The sequence below is a fragment of the Colletes gigas genome, unplaced genomic scaffold (assembly GCF_013123115.1).
Source record: "Colletes gigas isolate AHSC1104 unplaced genomic scaffold, ASM1312311v1 Colletes_gigas_Sc00015, whole genome shotgun sequence".
NCBI lineage: Eukaryota > Metazoa > Arthropoda > Insecta > Hymenoptera > Colletidae > Colletes > Colletes gigas.
The window spans coordinates 396,453-417,250 of NW_025106644.1; the positions used below are offsets into that span (position 1 = coordinate 396,453).

Genomic DNA, 20,798 nt, shown 5'->3' on the forward strand with positions numbered 1-20,798 from the left:
ATACTCGTTTAACATAAAACATTCATATACGGGGTGGTCTATGCAACTTGTACACCTCTATAATTTCCAAAGTATTTTTTCAAATTTCATGTTTTGTTAATGGTCACTATTCTTGTTTAACGACAATAATGCAACAGGCCTATAAATAAATTGTTTAGAACTCAACGAACATTTTTTTCAAATTTCATGTTTTGTCAATGGATACTTGTTTAACACAAAACATTCATATACGGGGTGGTCTATGCAACTTGTGTACCTCTATAATTTCCAAAGTATTTTTTCAAATTTCATGTTTTGTTAATGGTCACTATTCTTGTTTAACGACAATAATGCAACAGGCCTATAAATAAATTGTTTAGAACTCAACGAACATTTTTTTCAAATTTCATGTTTTGTCGATGGATACTCGTTTAACATAAAACATTCATATACGGGGTGGTCTATGCAACTTGTGCACCTCTATAATTTCCAAAATATTTTTTCAAATTTTATGTTTTGTCGATGGGTATTTGTTTAACACAAAACATATATGTATATACAGGGTGGTCTATGCAACTTGTGCATCTTTATAACTTCCAAAATATTTTTTCAAATTTTATGTTTTGTCGATGGGTATTTGTTTAACATAAAACATTCATATACGGGGTGGTCTGTACAACTTGTGCACCTCTATAATTTCCAAAATATTTTTTCAAATTTCATGTTTTGTCGATGGATACTTGTTTAACACAAAACACACATATACAGGGTGGTCTGTGCAACTTGTGCATCTCTGTAACTTCCAAAATATGTGTTGCTCAAAAAAATTTTGTATGTAAAATTTGCATGGTTTGACGGGGTACACTATGTAGTACATTTGTCTTTTTTATAAATGAAGGAGTTTCAGAGATTTAAAGGTCAACTTTGTTTTTTTTTAATATAATACTATACTTTTTATATAAAAATATGGGAGAATATCAAATTTTGAGTGAAAAAGTGTCTCCAATTCGATATTACGCGAGGAAAATTGTCAAAAAATAAAGTAAAATTACTCATTAGTTATTAGATTTATGACTAATAGAAATTCAGACTTTTCTACTCAGAATTTGATATGCTTTCATATTTTAATATAAAAAATATATAATGCAACCCTTAAAACTGTGCAACCTATTTAAACAAAATTTTTTTTGAGCATACTTTGAAAGTTATAGAGGTGCACAAGTTGCATAGACCACCCTGTATATTCTTGACCATCTCTAGTATAATTAAATTTTAATTTCCAGCTGTAATTCAGTTCACTTCTAAAGATGGAAAAATTTTAGTAAAGAATTTAAACATTGTTTAAATTGTCATTGATATTTCCGTCATAAGAGAATACGTACACATAAGTAAAATAGCATAATTTAAGTATAACTTCAGAGTTGAATCAAAGAAAAATTATACATAAAAATGAAATGGATTTTATTATTATTTGAAAGTAAAACTTGTATTTTGAACAATTCCTCTAGAAAGAAGCGGATATTTTGTACAAATTATAAAAAATGGCTGTAACTCGGAAACAAGGCCAAGTAGAATATTATTACTATGGTGTTTTCATTGCCAAAGTGGTACCTCCATATTTTGTGGAGGATTCTTCGTTAAAGATTCGTTTTAGATAACTCCAATACAATGTACACGTTACTCTCTTCTTGTTGACGCTAAGCATGAAATGTGAAAGTAATACAGGGTGTTTGGCCACTCCTGGGAAAAATTTTGATGGGAGATTCTAGAGGCCAAAATAAGACGAAAATCAAAAATATCAATTTGTTGATGGAGGCTTCGTTAAAAAATTATTAAAAAATTAAATTAAAAAATTTCAAATCATTTACGGAAAAATTATTTTCGGTTGCAGGGGTCAATTACAATCATTTTTGGTGAATAGACATGCCCTCAAAATCCTACTCACTTTCGAGAAAAAAATTCGAGTAGGTGCTGAAATTCTTCAACTAAATTAAAATATTTCAAATCATTCTGAAAAAATTATTTTTGGTTGCTGGGGTTAATTACAATCATTTTTGGTCAGTAGACATATCGCCGAAATCCTAACCATTTTCAAAAAAAAAATTCCTTACTGAAAATATAATTTCAAACCAGAAATGTCACTGGTAAATTTCTTGCGTATCTTTAAAACTTCATAATTTCTGAACGGACTGAAATATGACGCGTATTTTAGTGAAGAATATGTAGAAATTCTCGAAATATTGAAAAAATTGTTTCTTGATCCTGTAAAGTGAGAAAACCCCCATAAAAATGGTCCAATTTTCAAACAGCCATAACCCTTACAATAGTGAATATATTTCAATGAAACTTTTTTTTGAAGTAGAGATCATGGGTACCTACAAAAAAGTATTAGACAACTTTTCGATAGGGCGTCAAACAAAATTACTAAAAAACAAAAACGAATTTTTAAGAAAAATCGATAGGCGGGGTAGATTCCTGAAATTTTTCGGCGAAAAAAAAAATTTTCAAATTGTTCTGGAAAAATTATTTTTGGCTGCGGATGTCAATTACAATAATTTTCGGTGAATACACATACCCTCGAAATCCTTCGCACTTTCGAAATAAAAATTCAGAAAGGTGGACTTTTTTGACAAAATTAAAAAATTACAAATCGTTCTGGGAAAAATTATTTCCGGTTGAAGGGGTCAATTACAATCATTTTTTGTGAATACAAATACCCCAGAAATCCTACGTACTTTTGCGAAAAAAATTCTTGAAGTAAAATATACTGTGTGGCCGGAAATATTTCTATAACTTTTTTACGAATCCTCGATCAACAAATTAGCATCCTCGATTTTCGTCTTATTTTGGCCTCTAGAATCTCCTATTAAAATTTTTTCCAGAGGTGGCCGAACACCCTGTATATGAAATTAACAATTACACGTTTTGCAACAGTTTTGAACAATAGGTAAATGGAAATATAATTTATGATAAGACTGAGCCGAGCACTGTAGTCAATATAGGACGGATATAGGACGGTGAAAAACGACCGTTTGAAGAGCAGGTTTGCCAAGGCCCACCTACACACTGATCAGGATGCCGACCTTTCAAAGATATCCTCTCTCGTCATCGCACTTACACCGAACGTGCGTGTTCGTTGTGGATAGTCATGAGTACATGCTCTGTCAAAGCGTTCATTTTTTGTTCAGTATACTACACTTTAACGATGACAATTATAGTGTATTTATTTGTACCAAAGAAATTAAAACGATAGATGCTTGAATAAATCTATAAAGCAATGGAAATAAGTGTTTATTCTCTTATAGAAAAACACAGTAAAATTGCAAAAACCCAGTCGAGTAAAGGGGAATAAGGGGGGCAAATGTGCCCTTGAACCAAATTTGACATACGATGAATCCATCGATAGAGCAGCAGAAAAAACATTCTGTGCCAAATTTCAACCCTCTACCTTGTTCGGAAGGGTAACTATTGGGAAAATTCGGCTTAGCGAGTTTGTGCCTATTTCCCCTATTTAATCGAGTATGAAAATTATGAAAAAAATCTGGTGCATTGCGACTATTGAGATACGTGTTTAAGAATTTTTTCCGATTTTTCGATTCCAAATCCTAGGTGTGAAAAATTAAAAACGCAAAAAAACGCAGAAAAATACCAATTTTGTATTGAAGCTTTCGAGACACTAGATTTATATAATTACTGTAAATGCATATTCTCATTGGTTATGTCCCTGAATTTTCTCAGATTTTTTGACAGGGTGCGCCGTAGTAGCAAAAATCAAAAACTGATTTTTTCGACTTTTTTCACGTAAAAAAGCAACTTATACTTTGAATTTTTGTATTCCCTTCAATGGATAACTATATTCTATGGTTTTAAACAATTCTATGTTAAGTAGAACGATGTATAGAATAGAAAAACAAAAATAAGTCTCCAAATTAAAGGTACTATGCGCGTTATATTCAGAAGTATCAGCAGTATTTCAAAAAGGTATGATGGTGCAGTGAGTAAGAGGCTTGATTGTAGATACGATGCAAACTTTTTGACACTGGTTCGCGCCCTGTTTAAAGCACACCTTTTTTTTATTTTATTAATTATATATTTTTTCAATTTTCAACTATATAACAATGAAAATCTATTTAAAATATTTAAAAAATATTTTCACCCAAAATATACACAAAAAAAGTGTTAAAATAATTCTGCATACTCACGTTTGCATTCGTGCGCGTTTGTAGTTGTAGCACGCCCCCATGGAGCATCGTTGTAAAATGGTAAACACTCGTTGCAATCTGGACCCGCGGTATTATGTTCGCACCTATAAAGAATAATTACCGTATGCATTTTAAAAACATAATTCTGCTTTGGCATTATATGTCGATTAAAAAAGAGGCCACATTAAAATTTGCTTTATAAATTGACCAATAATAACTTCTTTATCTTTAATAAATACACGGATATTCAATTGATTGACTTCTTAATCATGTTAATAAAATAAATGAATTAATAAATAATCAAAATAGTATTTTATTAGTAGGAAAAAATTGATTAGATTTAATTTTATAATTATTAATAATTGGTATAAAATATGAAATTAAAATAGATTTCTTATCGAATATGATGTATTTCATAATAATTTTACTGTACTTGATCGTATATAATTAAATAAAAAATATAAAAATATTTATAATTAATAATTTAATAAATTTAAATAATTTAAATAGCTTAAATAAAAAATATAATATATTTATTGTAAACTAAATATATAGTAATCTATAATTTATTTTTTTTTTTCTTTCATAATACACTGCTAAAATGGCAACACAAACAATAACGAAAATTAAATAAAAACGAATCGCAAATCGAGTTTGCTTTTGTTCGATTACCGAGGGAAGGTAATTATTTCTTTTCAGGATTATGAACTTTTCATTCAAAGAAGAAGATCAAAATATTGAAATTTATGGTTAATTTATTAAAAATTATTGAAATTTAATTTACTTTATACAAAACATTCATAAATAAGTTAAAATAATAAAAGAAAGATATATTCCAACAATTGTTAAATTCCAATGATTAATACAATAAATATTTAAGTCATTCACATTTTTCTAAAGTAGAAGAATTCTAAAAGCAATGTCACACGATGCACTTGGCCAAAGTTGTAATAATACTTTATGAGAAAATAGTTGCTTCCTACAATTTTTATTTGTGGGGTAGAATGGAAAGATAAAAGTTTAACCTTGAATTTCGAAATTCATAACTTAATTTGTAAAAGTCGCCACAAGTATTGTTTACTCTGCATTCTTATATTCTAATTTAATTGAAAATATATTTGCGATATAAATATGTAGTAAGTTTTAATTGGTCGATATATGTTTGTAAATTAGAATCTCGATTGTTGCAATCTTGATTATTATAATCAATGTACCATTCTTCCACGAGAAGAAGGCACAACGTGTTTACATCCCCACTTCTGTTGCTGTTCGCTGACTCACAGGTATTGGTCGAAAACGGTGACGAAGATCAGTGACAGCCAATCACCGGACTGCAGCAAGAGTGGGGATGTAAACACGCTGTGCCTTCTTTTCGTGGAAGGATGATGTATGTATATGTTACAGTGAAACACCGAAATCTGGAGAATGTCGACTTTCACCGGTGAATGTCAACATTCACATAGTCGCTTAGTGTATGACCGAAATATTTGCTAAACACCCTCATTTCTGACTTACACCGGTAAATGTTGACATTCACCATGCACTAATGGTGAGTGTTGAACATGTTGGAGATTTATATTTTCTTCTCCGTAATTCAGTCGCTATAAAACGTCACAAGGGTGACGTAACTTTTTCGCCTCTCTTTCTGAAAGGATCTAACCCAGACCTAACCCAGACCTAACCCAGACCTAACCCAGACCTAACCGAGATCTAATCCAGATCTAACCCAGACCTAACCGAGATTTAATCCAGATCTAACCCAGACCTAACCCAGACCTAACCGAGACCTAACCCAGACCTAACCGAAATCTAATCCAGACCTAACCCAGACCTAACCGAAATCTAATCCAGACCTAACCCAGACCTGACCCAGACCCTAGATTTGGGTTAGGTCTGGGTTAGGTCTGGATTAGATTTCGGTTAGGTCTGGGTTAGGTCTGGATTAGATCTGAGTTAGGTCTGGGTTAGGTCTGGGTTAGATCTGGGTTAGGTCTGGATTAGATTTCGGTTAGGTCTGGGTTAGGTCTGGATTAGATCTGAGTTAGGTCTGGGTTAGGTCTGGGTTAGGTCTGGGTTAGGTCTGGGTTAGGTCTGGGTTAGGTCTGGGTTAGGTCTGAGTTAGGTCTGGGTTAGGACTGGGTTAGGACTGGGTTAGGTCTGGGTTAGGATTGGGTTAGGTCTGGGTTAACTCTGGGTTAGGACTGGGTTAGGTCTGGGTTAGGACACCACGCACCCGTTTGGTTGTCCAGGCGGCAGGGGAGGTGAACCCCTACGTGGCGCGTCCCCAGGTGGCGGATAGGGGCAGCCGCTGGGATGGGATGCGGGGATGGGGTCATCAACCTGAGAAGGCTGGTGGCTGCATCCTCGCATGGCATCCCGGAGGTCGGAGCGAAAGCTCCCGCGGACCAAACACCGGTATGAATGCGTTGCGCGTGTGAATGTGTGTGTGAGTGGACTGGGGCATGGGATATTTGCCGCGGGTTTGACCTAAGGCCGCAGGTTGGCCAGTTGGCTGCGGGTGTGTCCTGCGGCCAACGTGACCCCGCGGCCGGCGGCTTAGTCCCATGTCACGGGGCCGCGGGCGCTGGTGACCAGGCGCCTGCGGTTGAGTGGAAATGCGGTGGGAGGATTGCCTCTCACCGGGGAGGGCCTGAAAAGGCACGGCGCGGCGAGGGACTCTGTGATGTCTCACTAGAGTTCCCGGTCCCTCGCCAAGCGCTTGAGGATGGTCACCGTGGGGTTTTAGCCGGTAAGAGTCCGGCACTACCCGCCGGCCCGCCCATCGGGTGGGCCCGCGGGTGTCCATGAGGATTTCCCCACGTACAAGGTCTGGGTTAGAAAAAGATCACGATTTACTGCAGTATCCATTTAGTATAAATTAGGGTATCGGAAAAAAAATTAAGAAAACGTTGCTCGCGTTATCAAAGCTTGCATAAGACTGACAAAGCTGATTGACTCCGAGCAGAACAAAGGATTTGGCAGGAGAGAGCCAGTCGCTTGTTTTTTGACTCTTCTGTTTTGGACCTCCACCAGAGCATATCTGTGATTGTCGACACACACCGGAGAGGGTCCGAATGTACAACAATGTAATGAAATATTCGATCTTTCACCGACGTATTTGGTATCTGTTGACATTCATCGGTGAAAGTTGACATTCTCCAATTTCGGTCATTCACGGTAACATATACATATACAGAGTGAGGCACAAATTAGTCCCCATGATTTCTCAGCCTCTTTAATCAGTATCTAACCGACAAGAAATTGCAGTTGTCTAAATCTAAAAACAAATTGGCTTTCGATAAAAAATTAAGGTTATATTTTTAAATGTTATATTGTTATATTTTTAAATGAAACTAGGTATTTTTAACTTGATAGTATTGTAGGCAACATCGAGACGAATTCAACGACCTGACACATTATGACCTGACACTATGACAGATGACATTGAAAGAAAAACTGCTATGCATAAACAACGTAACATAACCTAAATCTCATGAAGACTACCTAATGTTTTCCAATGTAAGATCGAAATGTAAAAGTTTATTGATGAGCAGCATGGATTCGTTATCGGTAGATCGTCTGTGACTAACCTTGTGGAGTATTATTATTATTTGACTAACTGCGTGGATAAAGGCATGCGGGTTGATACTGTTTACTCTGACTTTTCTAAAGCCTTTGATTCTATTAATCATCCAATTTTAATGTTCAAATTATAGGCATTAGGAATAAACAGCTGTATGCTTTCTTAGCTATCCAGTTTTTTATCCGATAGAGTTCAAATAGTTAAATTCAATAATAATTACTCAAGAGAAATTTAATGTTACATCTGGTGTTCCGCAAGGTTCACATTTAGGACCACTTCTATTTATAATTGTATATTAATGACATTTCTAAGGTATTCCAACACTAAATTTTTATTATATGCCGATGATCTTAAGTAGTTTAGTAATAAGAAAAGTAATATAGTTTATATTTATACTCTAAATGGCATCGAACTAACCTCACTTAATCATGTTAAAGATCTTGGTATAACTTTGCGTTAATAACTCATTGCGACAAAATTATTTCGCATAGTCTCTGCTCTCTGGGACTTATTCGTAGGGTTTCCAGATACTTTAGCAAAACTAATACGCTTAAAATCTTATATTGTACTTTGACGAGACCTATTCTAGAATATGGCAGCATAATTTGGTCTCCTTATTACAAAACATACATCGACAACATTGAGGGAGTTCACACAAATTTCTTTGTCTTGTTGCTACGCATAGTGTGAGTCCCATGCCTCTTGAATCACATAATTATGATGACTTACTTATCAACACTAATCTTCAAACACTGCATAGTAAAAGAAGAATCGCAGACATTCTGTTTGTAAGTAAGCTAATCAAAGGTCATATTTCGTGTTCAACGATTACTCAATTGTTTCCTTTGTATGCACCATCTAGATATTTAAGAAATCACTTTCTATTTTACTCTGAAAGTTACAGTACAACGTTTGGATCTCAGAATTGTGTAAATAGAATGATTAGTAATGCAAATTTTGTACACACCAAAACAGATTTAATTGAACAATCATTAGAAAGTGTAAAATTATCCTTGCAAGATATTGTAAATTAATTTATTTTTGTTAAATTCACTAAGCAATAATGTCTGACTATGTAAAATCCACATCTGTAGTTCCTTACATATTACCTCTTTGTACTAAAGGGTTTAATCCTGTTAATAAATGAATAATAATAATAATAATAACCTAACCCAGACCTGGGTTAAAGATTATCAATTTAAAAATACCTAGTTTCGTTTAAAAACATAACAGTGACCTTAACTTTTTGTATCGAAGATCAATTTGTTTTTAAATTTAGGCAACTGCAATTTCTCGTCGGTTAAATACTGATTAACTTCGATAGAAAACAGTTTTTAGCGAGATCATAGAAAGGGGCTGAAAAATCGTGGGGGCTAATTTGTTGTAATAATCAAGGTTGTAACAATCGAGATTCTAATTTACAAACGTATATTGATCGATTGAAACCTACTACATATTTATATCGCAATGTATTTTGATTTAAATTAGAATACAATACAGTATGCAGAGCGTACAAAAATATTTGTCGCGACTTTTACAAATGAGGTTATTAATTTCGAAATTCAAGGTTAACCTTTTTCTTTCCATTCTACCCCGCGAAACAATAAAAATTGCAGAAAGCAACTATTTTCTCATAAAATATTATTACAATTTTGGCCAAATGCAACGTGTGTGGTTGCTTTTAGGGTTCTTGCACTTTAGAAAAATGTGAATAACTCTAATATTTATTGTATTGATGTATTGATCATCGAAATATAACAACGGTAGGAATATATCTTTTTTTTTTATTATTTTAACTTATTTATGAACGAGATGTTTTGTATACTTTATTAATATTTATTTATTCTTTTAAAAAAAAATTGGTTTCGTATTTGGTCTAATATTTATAAATTAGCTTACCTACATACTCTGCGAATTCTTCCATCTACACTGGTACTGTTTACACATTCCCCAGCATGGCCGTTGCAGGCACAACGTGCTCCAACGGCGACGTCAGCGATCGCATAGTAATAAGATTTCAATACGTGATCATCACCAAACACTTCGTCTCCAAACGTGTTTTGTCTGTCCAGAGTAATTCTTAAATCGGTTGCTTGTACCCATTCCTTGAAACGAGAGCAACGTTCGCCATTTATTCTTAAACAATTTTAACAGGTTTTCTATTACATTGTTCGTAAAATCCACGCAAATTCCGTTTTCGTAAACAATAATTAAACATACCGACGGTGGTAACCTCAGATGCAAATTTGAGATGAATTATATTGCGTTGCTGCAGAGATTCTTGTGGATCTCAAATGTTATTCAAATGTAATTAAAGTAATTCATGTAAGTTGTTTTAGTCGACGAATAAAATGTTAAAAAATTTTATCGAAAATTATTAATTGATATTAAAAAGCGCTTATATTGTGATACTTCGAATTGTTGTTTAACTGACACTAAATAATTTTAATAAATTTTAGCAACAAATATAGTTTTATAATAATAATTGAGAATGCAAGTAACGCCATTTTAATATCGAGGAATCTGTTTATTCAAATGTTATTCAAAATTAATTCAAATGTAAGTCGTTTTAGTCGACGAATAAAATGTTAAAAAATTTTATCGAAAATTATTAATTGATATTAAAAAGCGCTTATATTGTGATACTTCGAATTGTTGTTTAACTGACACTAAATAATTTTAATAAATTTTAGCAACAAATATAGTTTTATAATAATAATTGAGAATGCAAGTAACGCCATTTTAATATCGAGGAATCTGTTTATTCAAATGTTATTCAAAATTAATTCAAATGTAAGTCGTTTTAGTCGACGAATAAAATGTTAAAAAATTTTATCGAAAATTATTAATTGATATTAAAAAGCGCTTATATTGTGATACTTCGAATTGTTGTTTAACTGACACTAAATAATTTTAATAAATGTTAGCAACAAATATAGTTTTATAATAATAATTGAAAATGCGTGTAACGACAATATTTTGTTTCAAACTGTTTGTTCGAATATATGTGTCCGTCAATTTTGTATATTAAATTTTTGTTTAAGTTTACTATAAGGATGTGTTTTGTTTTAATAAAAACAAATTTCGTTAAAAATTGAAACAGAAGATAATGTTTTGTTTAATAGATTTTGTTAAAAATTGTTTAAATTGTAAAATAATAAGTTAATTTATATTTTGCAGGGGGCCCGTAAAAATAATCGAAAACATTAGGTCCAGAATATGAGGTTGAATAATCAAAACCAAAATACAAAATACTCATTCAAACAACATAAATTATCCAAAAAATTATTTTACTTGAAAAATCCGAAATAATATACAGGGTGTTCGGCCAACTCTGGAAAAAATTTTAATGAGAAATTCTAGAGGCCAAAATAAGACGAAAATCAAGAATACCAATTTGTTGATGGAGGCTTCGTTAAAAAGTTATAAACAATTAAATTCAAAAATTTCAAATCGTTTTGGAAAAATTATTTTCGGTTGCGGGGGTCAATTATAATAATTTTTGGTCAATAGACATACCTCCGAAATGCTACCCATTTTCTAGAAAAAAATTCGAGAAGGTGTGAAATGGAGGCTTCGTTAAGAAGTTATTTCAAGAATTTTTTCTCGGAAAGTGCGTAGGATTTTGAGAGTATGTCTATTTACCAAAAATGATTGTAATAGACCCTTGCGAACGAAAATAATTTTTCAGAACGATTTGAAATTTTTTTTCGCCTAAAATTTTAGGCACCCTCTGTCGATTTTTCTTAACAATTTGTTTTTCATTTTTAATAAATTTGTTCGACGCTTTACAGAAAAGTTGTCTAATACTGTCTTGTAGGTACCCATGATCTCTATTTCAGAAAAAAGTTTCATTGAAATATATTTACTATTGCAGAAGTTATGGTCGTTTGAAAATTGGACCATTTTTATGGGGATTTTCTAACTTTACGGGGTCAAGAAACAACTTTTTCAATATTGTTAGAATTCCTACATATTCTTCACTAAAATACGCGTTATTTGCATTTTGAAACATTGAGATCCTCCAATCCGTTCAGAAGTTATGACGTTTTAAAGATATGCAAGAAATTTTCGAGTGACATTTTTGTCGATTTTTCTTAAAAATTCGTTTTTCATTTTTCGTAATTTTGTTTGACACCCTATCGAAAAGTTGTTTAATACTTTTTTGTAAGTACCCATGATCTCTACTTCAGAAAAAAGTTTCATTAAAATATATTCACTATTACAGGAGTTATGGTCGTTTGAAAATTGGACCATTTTTGGGGGGGTTTTCTAACTTTACGGCATCAAGAAATAACTTTTTCAATATTATTAAAATTTCTACATATTTTTCACTAAAATACGCGTTATTTGTATTTTGAAAAATTAAGATCCTCCAATCCGTTCAGAAGTTATGACGTTTTAAAGATACGCAAGAAATTTTCGAGTGACATTTTTGTCGATTTTTCTTAAAAATTCGTTTTTCATTTTTCGTAATTTTGTTTGACACCCTATCGAAAAGTTGTTTAATACTTTTTTGTAAGTACCCATGATCTCTACTTCAGAAAAAAGTTTCATTGAAATATATTTACTATTGCAGAAGTTATGGTCGTTTGAAAATTGGACCATTTTTATGGGGATTTTCTAACTTTACGGGGTGAAGAAACAACTTTTTCAATATTGTTAAAATTCCTACATATTCTTCACTAAAATACGCGTTATTTGCATTTTGAAACATTAAGATCCTCCAATCCGTTCAGAAGTTATGACGTTTTAAAGATACGCAAGAAATTTTCGAGTGACATTTTTGTCGATTTTTCTTAAAAATTCGTTTTTCATTTTTCGTAATTTTGTTTGACACCCTATCGAAAAGTTGTCTAATACTTTTTTGTAAGTACCCATGATCTCTATTTCAGAAAAAAGTTTCATTAAAATATATTCACTATTACGGGAGTTATGGTCGTTTGAAAATTGGACCATTTTTATGGGGGTTTTCTAACTTTACGGGGTGAAGAAACAACTTTTTCAATACTGTTAGAATTCCTAGATATTCTTCACTAAAATACGCGTTATTTGCATTTTGAAACATTAAGATCCTCCAATCCGTTCAGAAGTTATGACGTTTTAAAGATACGCAAGAAATTTTCGAGTGACATTTTTGTCGATTTTTCTTAAAAATTCGTTTTTCATTTTTCGTAATTTTGTTTGACACCCTATCGAAAAGTTGTCTAATACTTTTTTGTAAGTACCCATGATCTCTATTTCAGAAAAAAGTTTCATTAAAATATATTCACTATTGCAGGAGTTATGGTCGTTTGAAAATTGGACCATTTTTATGGGGATTTTCTCACTTTACAGGATCAAGAAACAACTTTTTCAATATTGTTAGAATTCCTACATATTCTTCACTAAAATACGCGTTATTTGCATTTTGAAACATTAAGATCCTCCAATCCGTTCAGAAATTATGACGTTTTAAAGATACGCAAGAAATTTTCGAGTGACATTTTTGTCGATTTTTCTTAAAAATTCGTTTTTCATTTTTCGTGATTTTGTTTGACACCCTATCGAAAAGTTGTCTAATACTTTTTTGTAAGTACCCATGATCTCTATTTCAGAAAAAAGTTTCATTAAAATATATTCACTATTACGGGAGTTATGGTCGTTTGAAAATTGGACCATTTTTGGGGGGGTTTTCTAACTTTACGGCATCAAGAAATAACTTTTTCAATATTATTAAAATTTCTACATATTTTTCACTAAAATACGCGTTATTTGTATTTTGAAAAATTAAGATCCTCCAATCCGTTCAGAAGTTATGACGTTTTAAAGATACGCAAGAAATTTTCGAGTGACATTTTTGTCGATTTTTCTTAAAAATTCGTTTTTCATTTTTCGTAATTTTGTTTGACACCCTATCGAAAAGTTGTTTAATACTTTTTTGTAAGTACCCATGATCTCTACTTCAGAAAAAAGTTTCATTGAAATATATTTACTATTGCAGAAGTTATGGTCGTTTGAAAATTGGACCATTTTTATGGGGATTTTCTAACTTTACGGGGTGAAGAAACAACTTTTTCAATACTGTTAGAATTCCTAGATATTCTTCGCCAAAATACGCGTTGTTTACCGTTTGAAACATTAAAATCCTCTAATCCGTTCAGAAGTTATGACGTTTTAAAGATACGCAAGAAATTTTCGAGTGACATTTCTGGTTTGAAATTATATTTTCGGTAAGGAATTTTTTTCTCGAAAATGGGTAGAATTTCGAATGTATGTGTAATGACCAAAAATAATTATAATTGATCTCCACAACCAAAAATAATTTTTTCAGAATGATTTGAAATTTTTTAATTTAATGTTGTATTAATTTTTTAACGAAGCCACAGTCAAAAAATTGATATTCTTGATTTTCGTCTTATTTTCGTCTCTAGAATCTCGCATTACAATTTTTCCCAAGAGTGGCCGAACACTCTGTATGTTGTACCGAACCGATTTTGTACCCCGAAATTTCAGCTTTTCCCGTTCGGTCGTAGTCAATGGCGAAAGAATTGGGTTCATACCTGCAACGCCGTATTAGTTTCGAAGTAGTAAGCCGAAGGTCGACCTTCCAGAGTGGAATATGCGACGGTGCCCTTTGTCAAGGGTGATATATCGGAATATTCCGAGGTACACAGCACCCTCGTGTCGTCCCCTTCCACAGTCTCCTTCGAATCCGGTAAGCCATAATTATCTCTGCAAGTCGCGGAATAAAATTGATAAGGCTCCCATGGTGACTCCTCGTTTCTCCTCTTGTAGATGCCCCAGCTTTCTGGACGTGGCGACTCGAAAAGCACTCGAACGTACGTTATATCGAATGTCTTGTCTACAATCATTTTCGTTTAAAAGAGAAGTGAAACCAGGAGATATCAATTAAAATACAGTCTAACTCTGTTATAACGAGCAACCAAAAAATCTACATAATTTCATTGTACCAGTGACGAGTTAAATATTTAAAAAAATTTCAATAACTCTGTGAACAAAAATCGATTTCAGAAACAAAATAATACATTTACATTAATTTGTATTAATAAATAAATTTTATTTAATATTATTTTTACCGATTGGTTATAAATTCTAATATCGTTTTGGCTTTTTGTTCATCGGAGTTATGATCTCATCCATTGTCATTATAACCAAGTTCGACTGTATTTACCACGTTAAAGTCGATAGTCATATGTATTGCATTAAAAATATAATTGTGAACGAATTGCTTTAAATTATACACAGTAAGAAATATCAAAATTACTGAGAAAAAACGAATTCCACGCCACTGTTGTTTCCCTGCAACGATATCCGTTTGGAAGCGAACGAGAAACAGAGAGAAATATAAATTAAAATATTTGCTGCGCACCGTTTAAGTTTATTCATATTTATTTCTTAATATGATCGCAAATAGAGTTTTTAAATATGAAGAATTTAACAAATATTGAACGGAAAGCAACGAGTTCTACGCCATTGCAATTCTCGACTGTAAAGCCAGCGGGGTGTAAGTGGCTGATTCTTTCATAAATGAACATGTGGCGCGCAGACGGAGATTCTATACACTTTCCACTTTTAAGAAAGATCTGCTATTAGTTGTTTCATAATAGGAAACATTACTTCGCGTTAAGAATCCGACAATGATCCTAACGGAATTTAATATGCAAAAGCGTTTGTAGTAGCAGAGTTCAGAAGATTATTTTCTAACGGCACAAACGATTAGCGGATTCCGAAGATGCAACGTTCGCATTCCCAGAACAAAGGTTAAGTTCGTCGCGCTAGTAAAATGTACTATATTATTCGTGCGTAAGAAACGATTAAATTAAAATTTAACTTGTACAATTACACAGTATTCTCGAATAAAAAATTTAATTCAATTATAACAGATGACAATTTTTTATATTTAACTTGTACGATTACACGGTATCCTTTGCTCGAATAACAAATTCAATTTAATAACGGTAGATAAAAATCAAAGGAAATTTTTAAATCGTTCGAAAGTAACGTTTAAACAGAAAAGCTACGCGGTTGAAAAATAAAATATTCACGCTCGAACTCGTGCCTCCTCTTGTCTGTCTTCATCGTTCGTGTTCCGAGAATTATCTCATCGCGCACACATCCTGATAGATAAGGATGTAAAATGGAAAAAGAAGACGAGATGCCACGGGAGAAAGAGAGCTACGAACACCGAGGACGTGTTAAAAGTTCATCGCGGATACCGATGAATGAACCATTCGTTTTTTCTATATACGATTATGAGATTCCTCGAGTTTATCTACTCTAATTCTACGAAGAACACGATCGGTGTCACCCAAACATAATAATAAAACGCATTGTCCGTACGAACCGAACGCTGCATCTATTATAATTATGACACCGTATTAAATATTCCAAAATTGTTGGGACTCAGGGACAGAAATATAATTTCTGACCTTATATTTTTATTTAATGTTTATAACAATTTTATCGTACGCCCTAATATTTGGTATTTTATAAATTTCAATATGCTTAGTGTTTCGGTGGAAATTCAATAAATTTTTATTTTCTCATTTAACACGTTCGCTGCCAGATCAGAACTGTTTATTCTGTACAAGTAAAATCTTGATTTCAGACCACTGTAAGCTACATAACCTAAAATATGTTTCGGTACTTATTTTCGTAACCTTGTTAAAATTCACAAACTCTATTCATATTTATTATATTCTATATATTAATATACTATTCATATACAGGGTGTTTGACCAACCGTGGAAAAAATTTTAATGGGGGGTTCTAGAGGCCAAAATAAGACGAAAATCAAGAATACCAATTTGTTGATGGAGGCTTCGTTAAAAAGTTACTAACGTTTAAAGTTCCGACCGTACTGAATTTTTTTTTCAAAAATGCGTAGGATTTCAGGGGTATGTCTATTCACCAAAAATAATTGTAAGTGACCCCCGCAACCAAAAGTAATTTTTCCAAAACGATTTGAAATCTTTTTTTTTCGTCGAAAAATTTAGGCACCAAATTAAATTTTCGGTAAGGAATTTTTTTTCTCGAAAATGCGTAGGATTTCGGAGGTATATGTAATGACCAAAAATGATTGTAATGAACCCCCGTAACCGAAAATAGTTTTTCCAAAACGATTTGAAATTTTTTAATAACTTTTTAACGAAGCCTCCATCAACAAATTGGTATTCTTGATTTTCGTCTTATTTTGGCCTCTAGAATCCCCTATTAAAATTTTTCCTACAATTGGTCGTTCACCCTGTATACTAATTTTGATTTTAGACCATTGTAAGCTACAGTCGCGTCGGTATTTATGTTGACGCTGTTGTATTTCTGGTATTGACGATATTGTTCCATAATTTAAACACTTGTACGCGTCCTTCCGTACATTCTGACATTGTTTACATTATGTACAAGAAATGCCTCAGTATACCAGTGAGTGTCAAAGTGAAAATACCGCGTACAATCAAATAACAGTCAATCTGTAAAAATATTTCCTAAATTTGGTTCGCCGGAAAGTAAGTTGACGTAATCAAGTTTTTATTTCATTAATAAAATTTTGCTATTAAACGCGCATTTAATAATTTGATAATGTATTTAGTCTCTTATATAATGTTTCTTTTTTGTTATGTATTGTTATTGTTAAGAATTGGTTACTTGTAGCATGCCGAAAATACGGGAATTACACGAGTCTGAAAGATTATTAATTTATAAAAGAAGGATAGAAGGCCAAAGTTTGCAACAGATTGCCACAGATTTTGGGATATCAAAGGAAGGGGTGCGAAAAATTTATAAAAAGATAGAGACTACTGGGAAACCTGAAAATTTAGTTAGAACGGGAAGAAAAAGAAAAACAACTCCCCGTCAGGATCGAGAAATTGTTAAAATAACAAAAAAGGAACCATTTATTACTGCCAAACAGATCAAAGAAGATTTAAATTTGCCAATAGGGACCACTCAAATAAAATCCCGTTTATACGAAGCTGGGTTGCATGGCCGAATATCTAGGAAGAAGCCACACATTTCCGAAACAAATGCTCGCGAACGTTTAAATTTTGCAAAAGAGCATTTTAATAAACCGACTGCATTCTGGGAATCCATAATTTGGAGTGATGAGTCAAAATTTGAATTACAATCAAACAAACGAAGGAAATATGTGTGGAGAAAAAAAGGAGAAGCTTTTAAACAAAATGTTATCACCTCCACCGTGAAACACGGTGGAGGGTCTATAATGTTATGGGGCTGCTTCAACAATGAAAATGTAGGAAAATTAACAGTTATTGATGGTATATTAACAGCAGCGAAATACATCGATATTCTAAAAGAAAATTTGTTTCCATCGATTCAAAAATTTGGGCCAGATACAGGATACATATTCCAACACGACAACGATCCGAAACATACTGCAAAGATTGTTAAAAAATTTATCGACGAAAACAATATATTGCTGCTTTCTTGGCCACCGCAGAGCCCTGATTTAAATCCGATCGAGCACTTATGGGACGAACTCGATCGAAAAATACCAAAATCGGACCGCTATACAAAACCAAAATTGATAGCCGCACTAAAAAAGGCATGGGATGAAATACAGCCCAAAACGTTAAAAAAATTAATACACAGTATGCCAAATCGTTTACTGGAAGTAATTAAAGCAAAAGGGTATCAAACTGCTTATTAAATATTTTTTTTACTGTTACTTATAGAATTATAATTTACTTTATAACCATTGTCAACTTACTTTCCGATAGACGTTCATTAGAAAATATTTGTTAATGCTATTGTTACTCAAATGAACATAATTAATAAGGTGACATTATTTACTTAAGACACGAATAAATTTATTTTTGTAAACATTTCGTATTTTATTTATTTTTATTGTATCCTTTTACGGCTATTTTATAAAAATGATAAGTGTCAACTTAAATACCGACGCGACTGTACATAACCTAAAATTTGTTTCGGTACTTATTTTCGTAACCTTGTTAAAATTCACGAACTCTATTCATATTTATTATATTCTATATATTAATATACTATTCATATACAGGGTGTTTGACCAACCGTGGAAAAAATTTTAATGGGGGATTCTAGAGGCCAAAATAAGACGAAAATCAAGAATACCAATTTGTTGATGGAGGCTTCGTTAAAAAATTACTAACGTTTAAAGTTTCGACCGTACTGAATTTTTTTTTCAAAAATGCGTAGGATTTCGGGGGTATATGTAATGACCAAAAATGATTGTAATGGACCCCCGCAACCGAAAATAGTTTTTTCAGAACGATTTGAAATTTTTTTTTTCGCCGACTTTAGGCACATAACCGAATTTTTTTCTCGAAAGTGCGTAGATTTTCGAGGTTATGTGTAATGACCAAAAATGATTGTAATGGACCCCCGCAACAGTAAATAATTTTTTCAGAACGATTTGAAATATTTAATTTCATTGTTAATAACTTTTTAACGAAGCTTCCATCAACAAATTGGTATTCATGATTTTCGTTTTATTTTGGCCTCTAGAATCCCCTATTAAAATTTTTCCCAGAATTGGTCGTTCACCCTGTATACTAATTTTGATTTTAGACCATTGTAAGCTACATAACCTAAAATTTGTTTCGGTACTTATTTTCGTAACCTTGTTATAATTCACAAACTCTACTCATATTTATTTCCTTCGTCGTCTTAACGTGAGAATTAATTCAAAGTGTTAACTATCGACCATAATCATACCTAAAGGAAGCGTAAGATTAACTTGATTTGGATATTCAATGCCCTCGAACATCGTTTCCGACTGCCACCAGGTCGCGTCGTCGTTGTTATCGTGATCGGTAAGATACTTGGCCGGATGGTCGCCATAACGACAAATCTCGCAGGACTTCGTTTGAACGTCGGTCTGTTTACAAAATTCTGTAGGCCGATCCTGCCCACACGTGTTCGTCGCTTCCATGAGCACATTGAAAGCTGCGTTCTCGAAAGGTGGTATGCACCTCTATAACACAACACGTTCAAGAACATGTTCCTGATTATAAATATTTTTAAATTCTCATCGAAAAGATTAAACAGTCACCTTGATCTGATATACTTTATTGTATCTATTGAAACCACTATTTTATAAGTAACATTAATAATATCATTAACGCGTTCACTGCCAGATTAAAACTGTATAATATTCTGCGAGATTAAAATTTTGATTTTACACCATTCCAAGCTACATAACCTAAAATTTGTTTCAGTACTTATTTTCGTAACCTTGTTAAAATTCACAAAATCCAAATTTATTTCTCTCGGCGTCTTAACTTGAAAATTCATTTTTCTAATATCATAGTGGTAAATCCTGTCAAAGTGTTAATATATAACAGGCTTAAATTTGTGAACGGAAAACGACGAGCATTTCTATCTTTTTTTGTCGAAATTAACGAACTTACAAATTCAATATTGACCGTTAGAATAAATTTAAGATCGTAAAATATATGTGCAGGGGTATAATGTATCCTTATAGAGGATACAAGATTTATTATAGGGACACTTAAAGTGGGTATTATGCTCGACTATTCGCAGGTAGTTTCATTTCCAGGCAGTCCATGAATAACTTTTGCTAGCAAATCCTTATAAGGACGGCTAGAGCCTCTGGATGGCGCTGCATTTCACACAATTTTTGAAAACTGAATTTAATTGATATAAACTATACAAAGCGTGTACTTTCTCTGTATCATTGCCTGTTCGTTATTATTTTGTTGTGGAATAAATAAAACTGTAGCATATACGATCTAAATATGAATTTTAACTGAAAATTTTGATATACGTACTAACTGTATAAAGGGGCGAAACCAGAGGAATGATAATCAACGCCCTCATTCAAAATCATTTTACATTACACTAAACATTTTTGAGTATACAGTATTAATAAATAATTAATGCGAATATTAGACTATTATAAAAATATTAACAAATTATAGACAAATTTTAAATCGTGCAAAAATAAAAGGTTTCAAAATATATTTTTACGTATTACATTCCATCAAAACAAACTTTCCAGATTCGCCCCTGACCAC

At 32.6% G+C, this 20,798-nt stretch overlaps 1 protein-coding gene across 5 annotated transcripts in view; it reads right to left on the bottom strand.

Annotated features, from left to right (window-relative positions):
• LOC122400016 (laminin subunit gamma-1) overlaps positions 1 to 20,798 on the bottom strand; it is a 50,788-nt gene that overhangs the window by 24,069 nt on the left and 5,921 nt on the right. For 3 of the 5 annotated variants that reach the window (XM_043401186.1, XM_043401184.1, XM_043401185.1), the window contains 4 exons: positions 19,477 to 19,735; positions 14,307 to 14,608; positions 9,664 to 9,869; positions 4,182 to 4,285 (listed from right to left, as the gene is read on the bottom strand). In XM_043401186.1, coding sequence (XP_043257121.1) covers positions 4,182 to 4,285; positions 9,664 to 9,869; positions 14,307 to 14,608; positions 19,477 to 19,735 — 871 coding nt within the window. Of the gene's footprint in view, positions 1 to 4,181; positions 4,286 to 9,663; positions 9,870 to 14,306; positions 14,609 to 19,476; positions 19,736 to 20,798 lie in introns of those variants that run through there. The other 2 variants (XM_043401187.1, XM_043401188.1) reach the window with 2 other exon arrangements.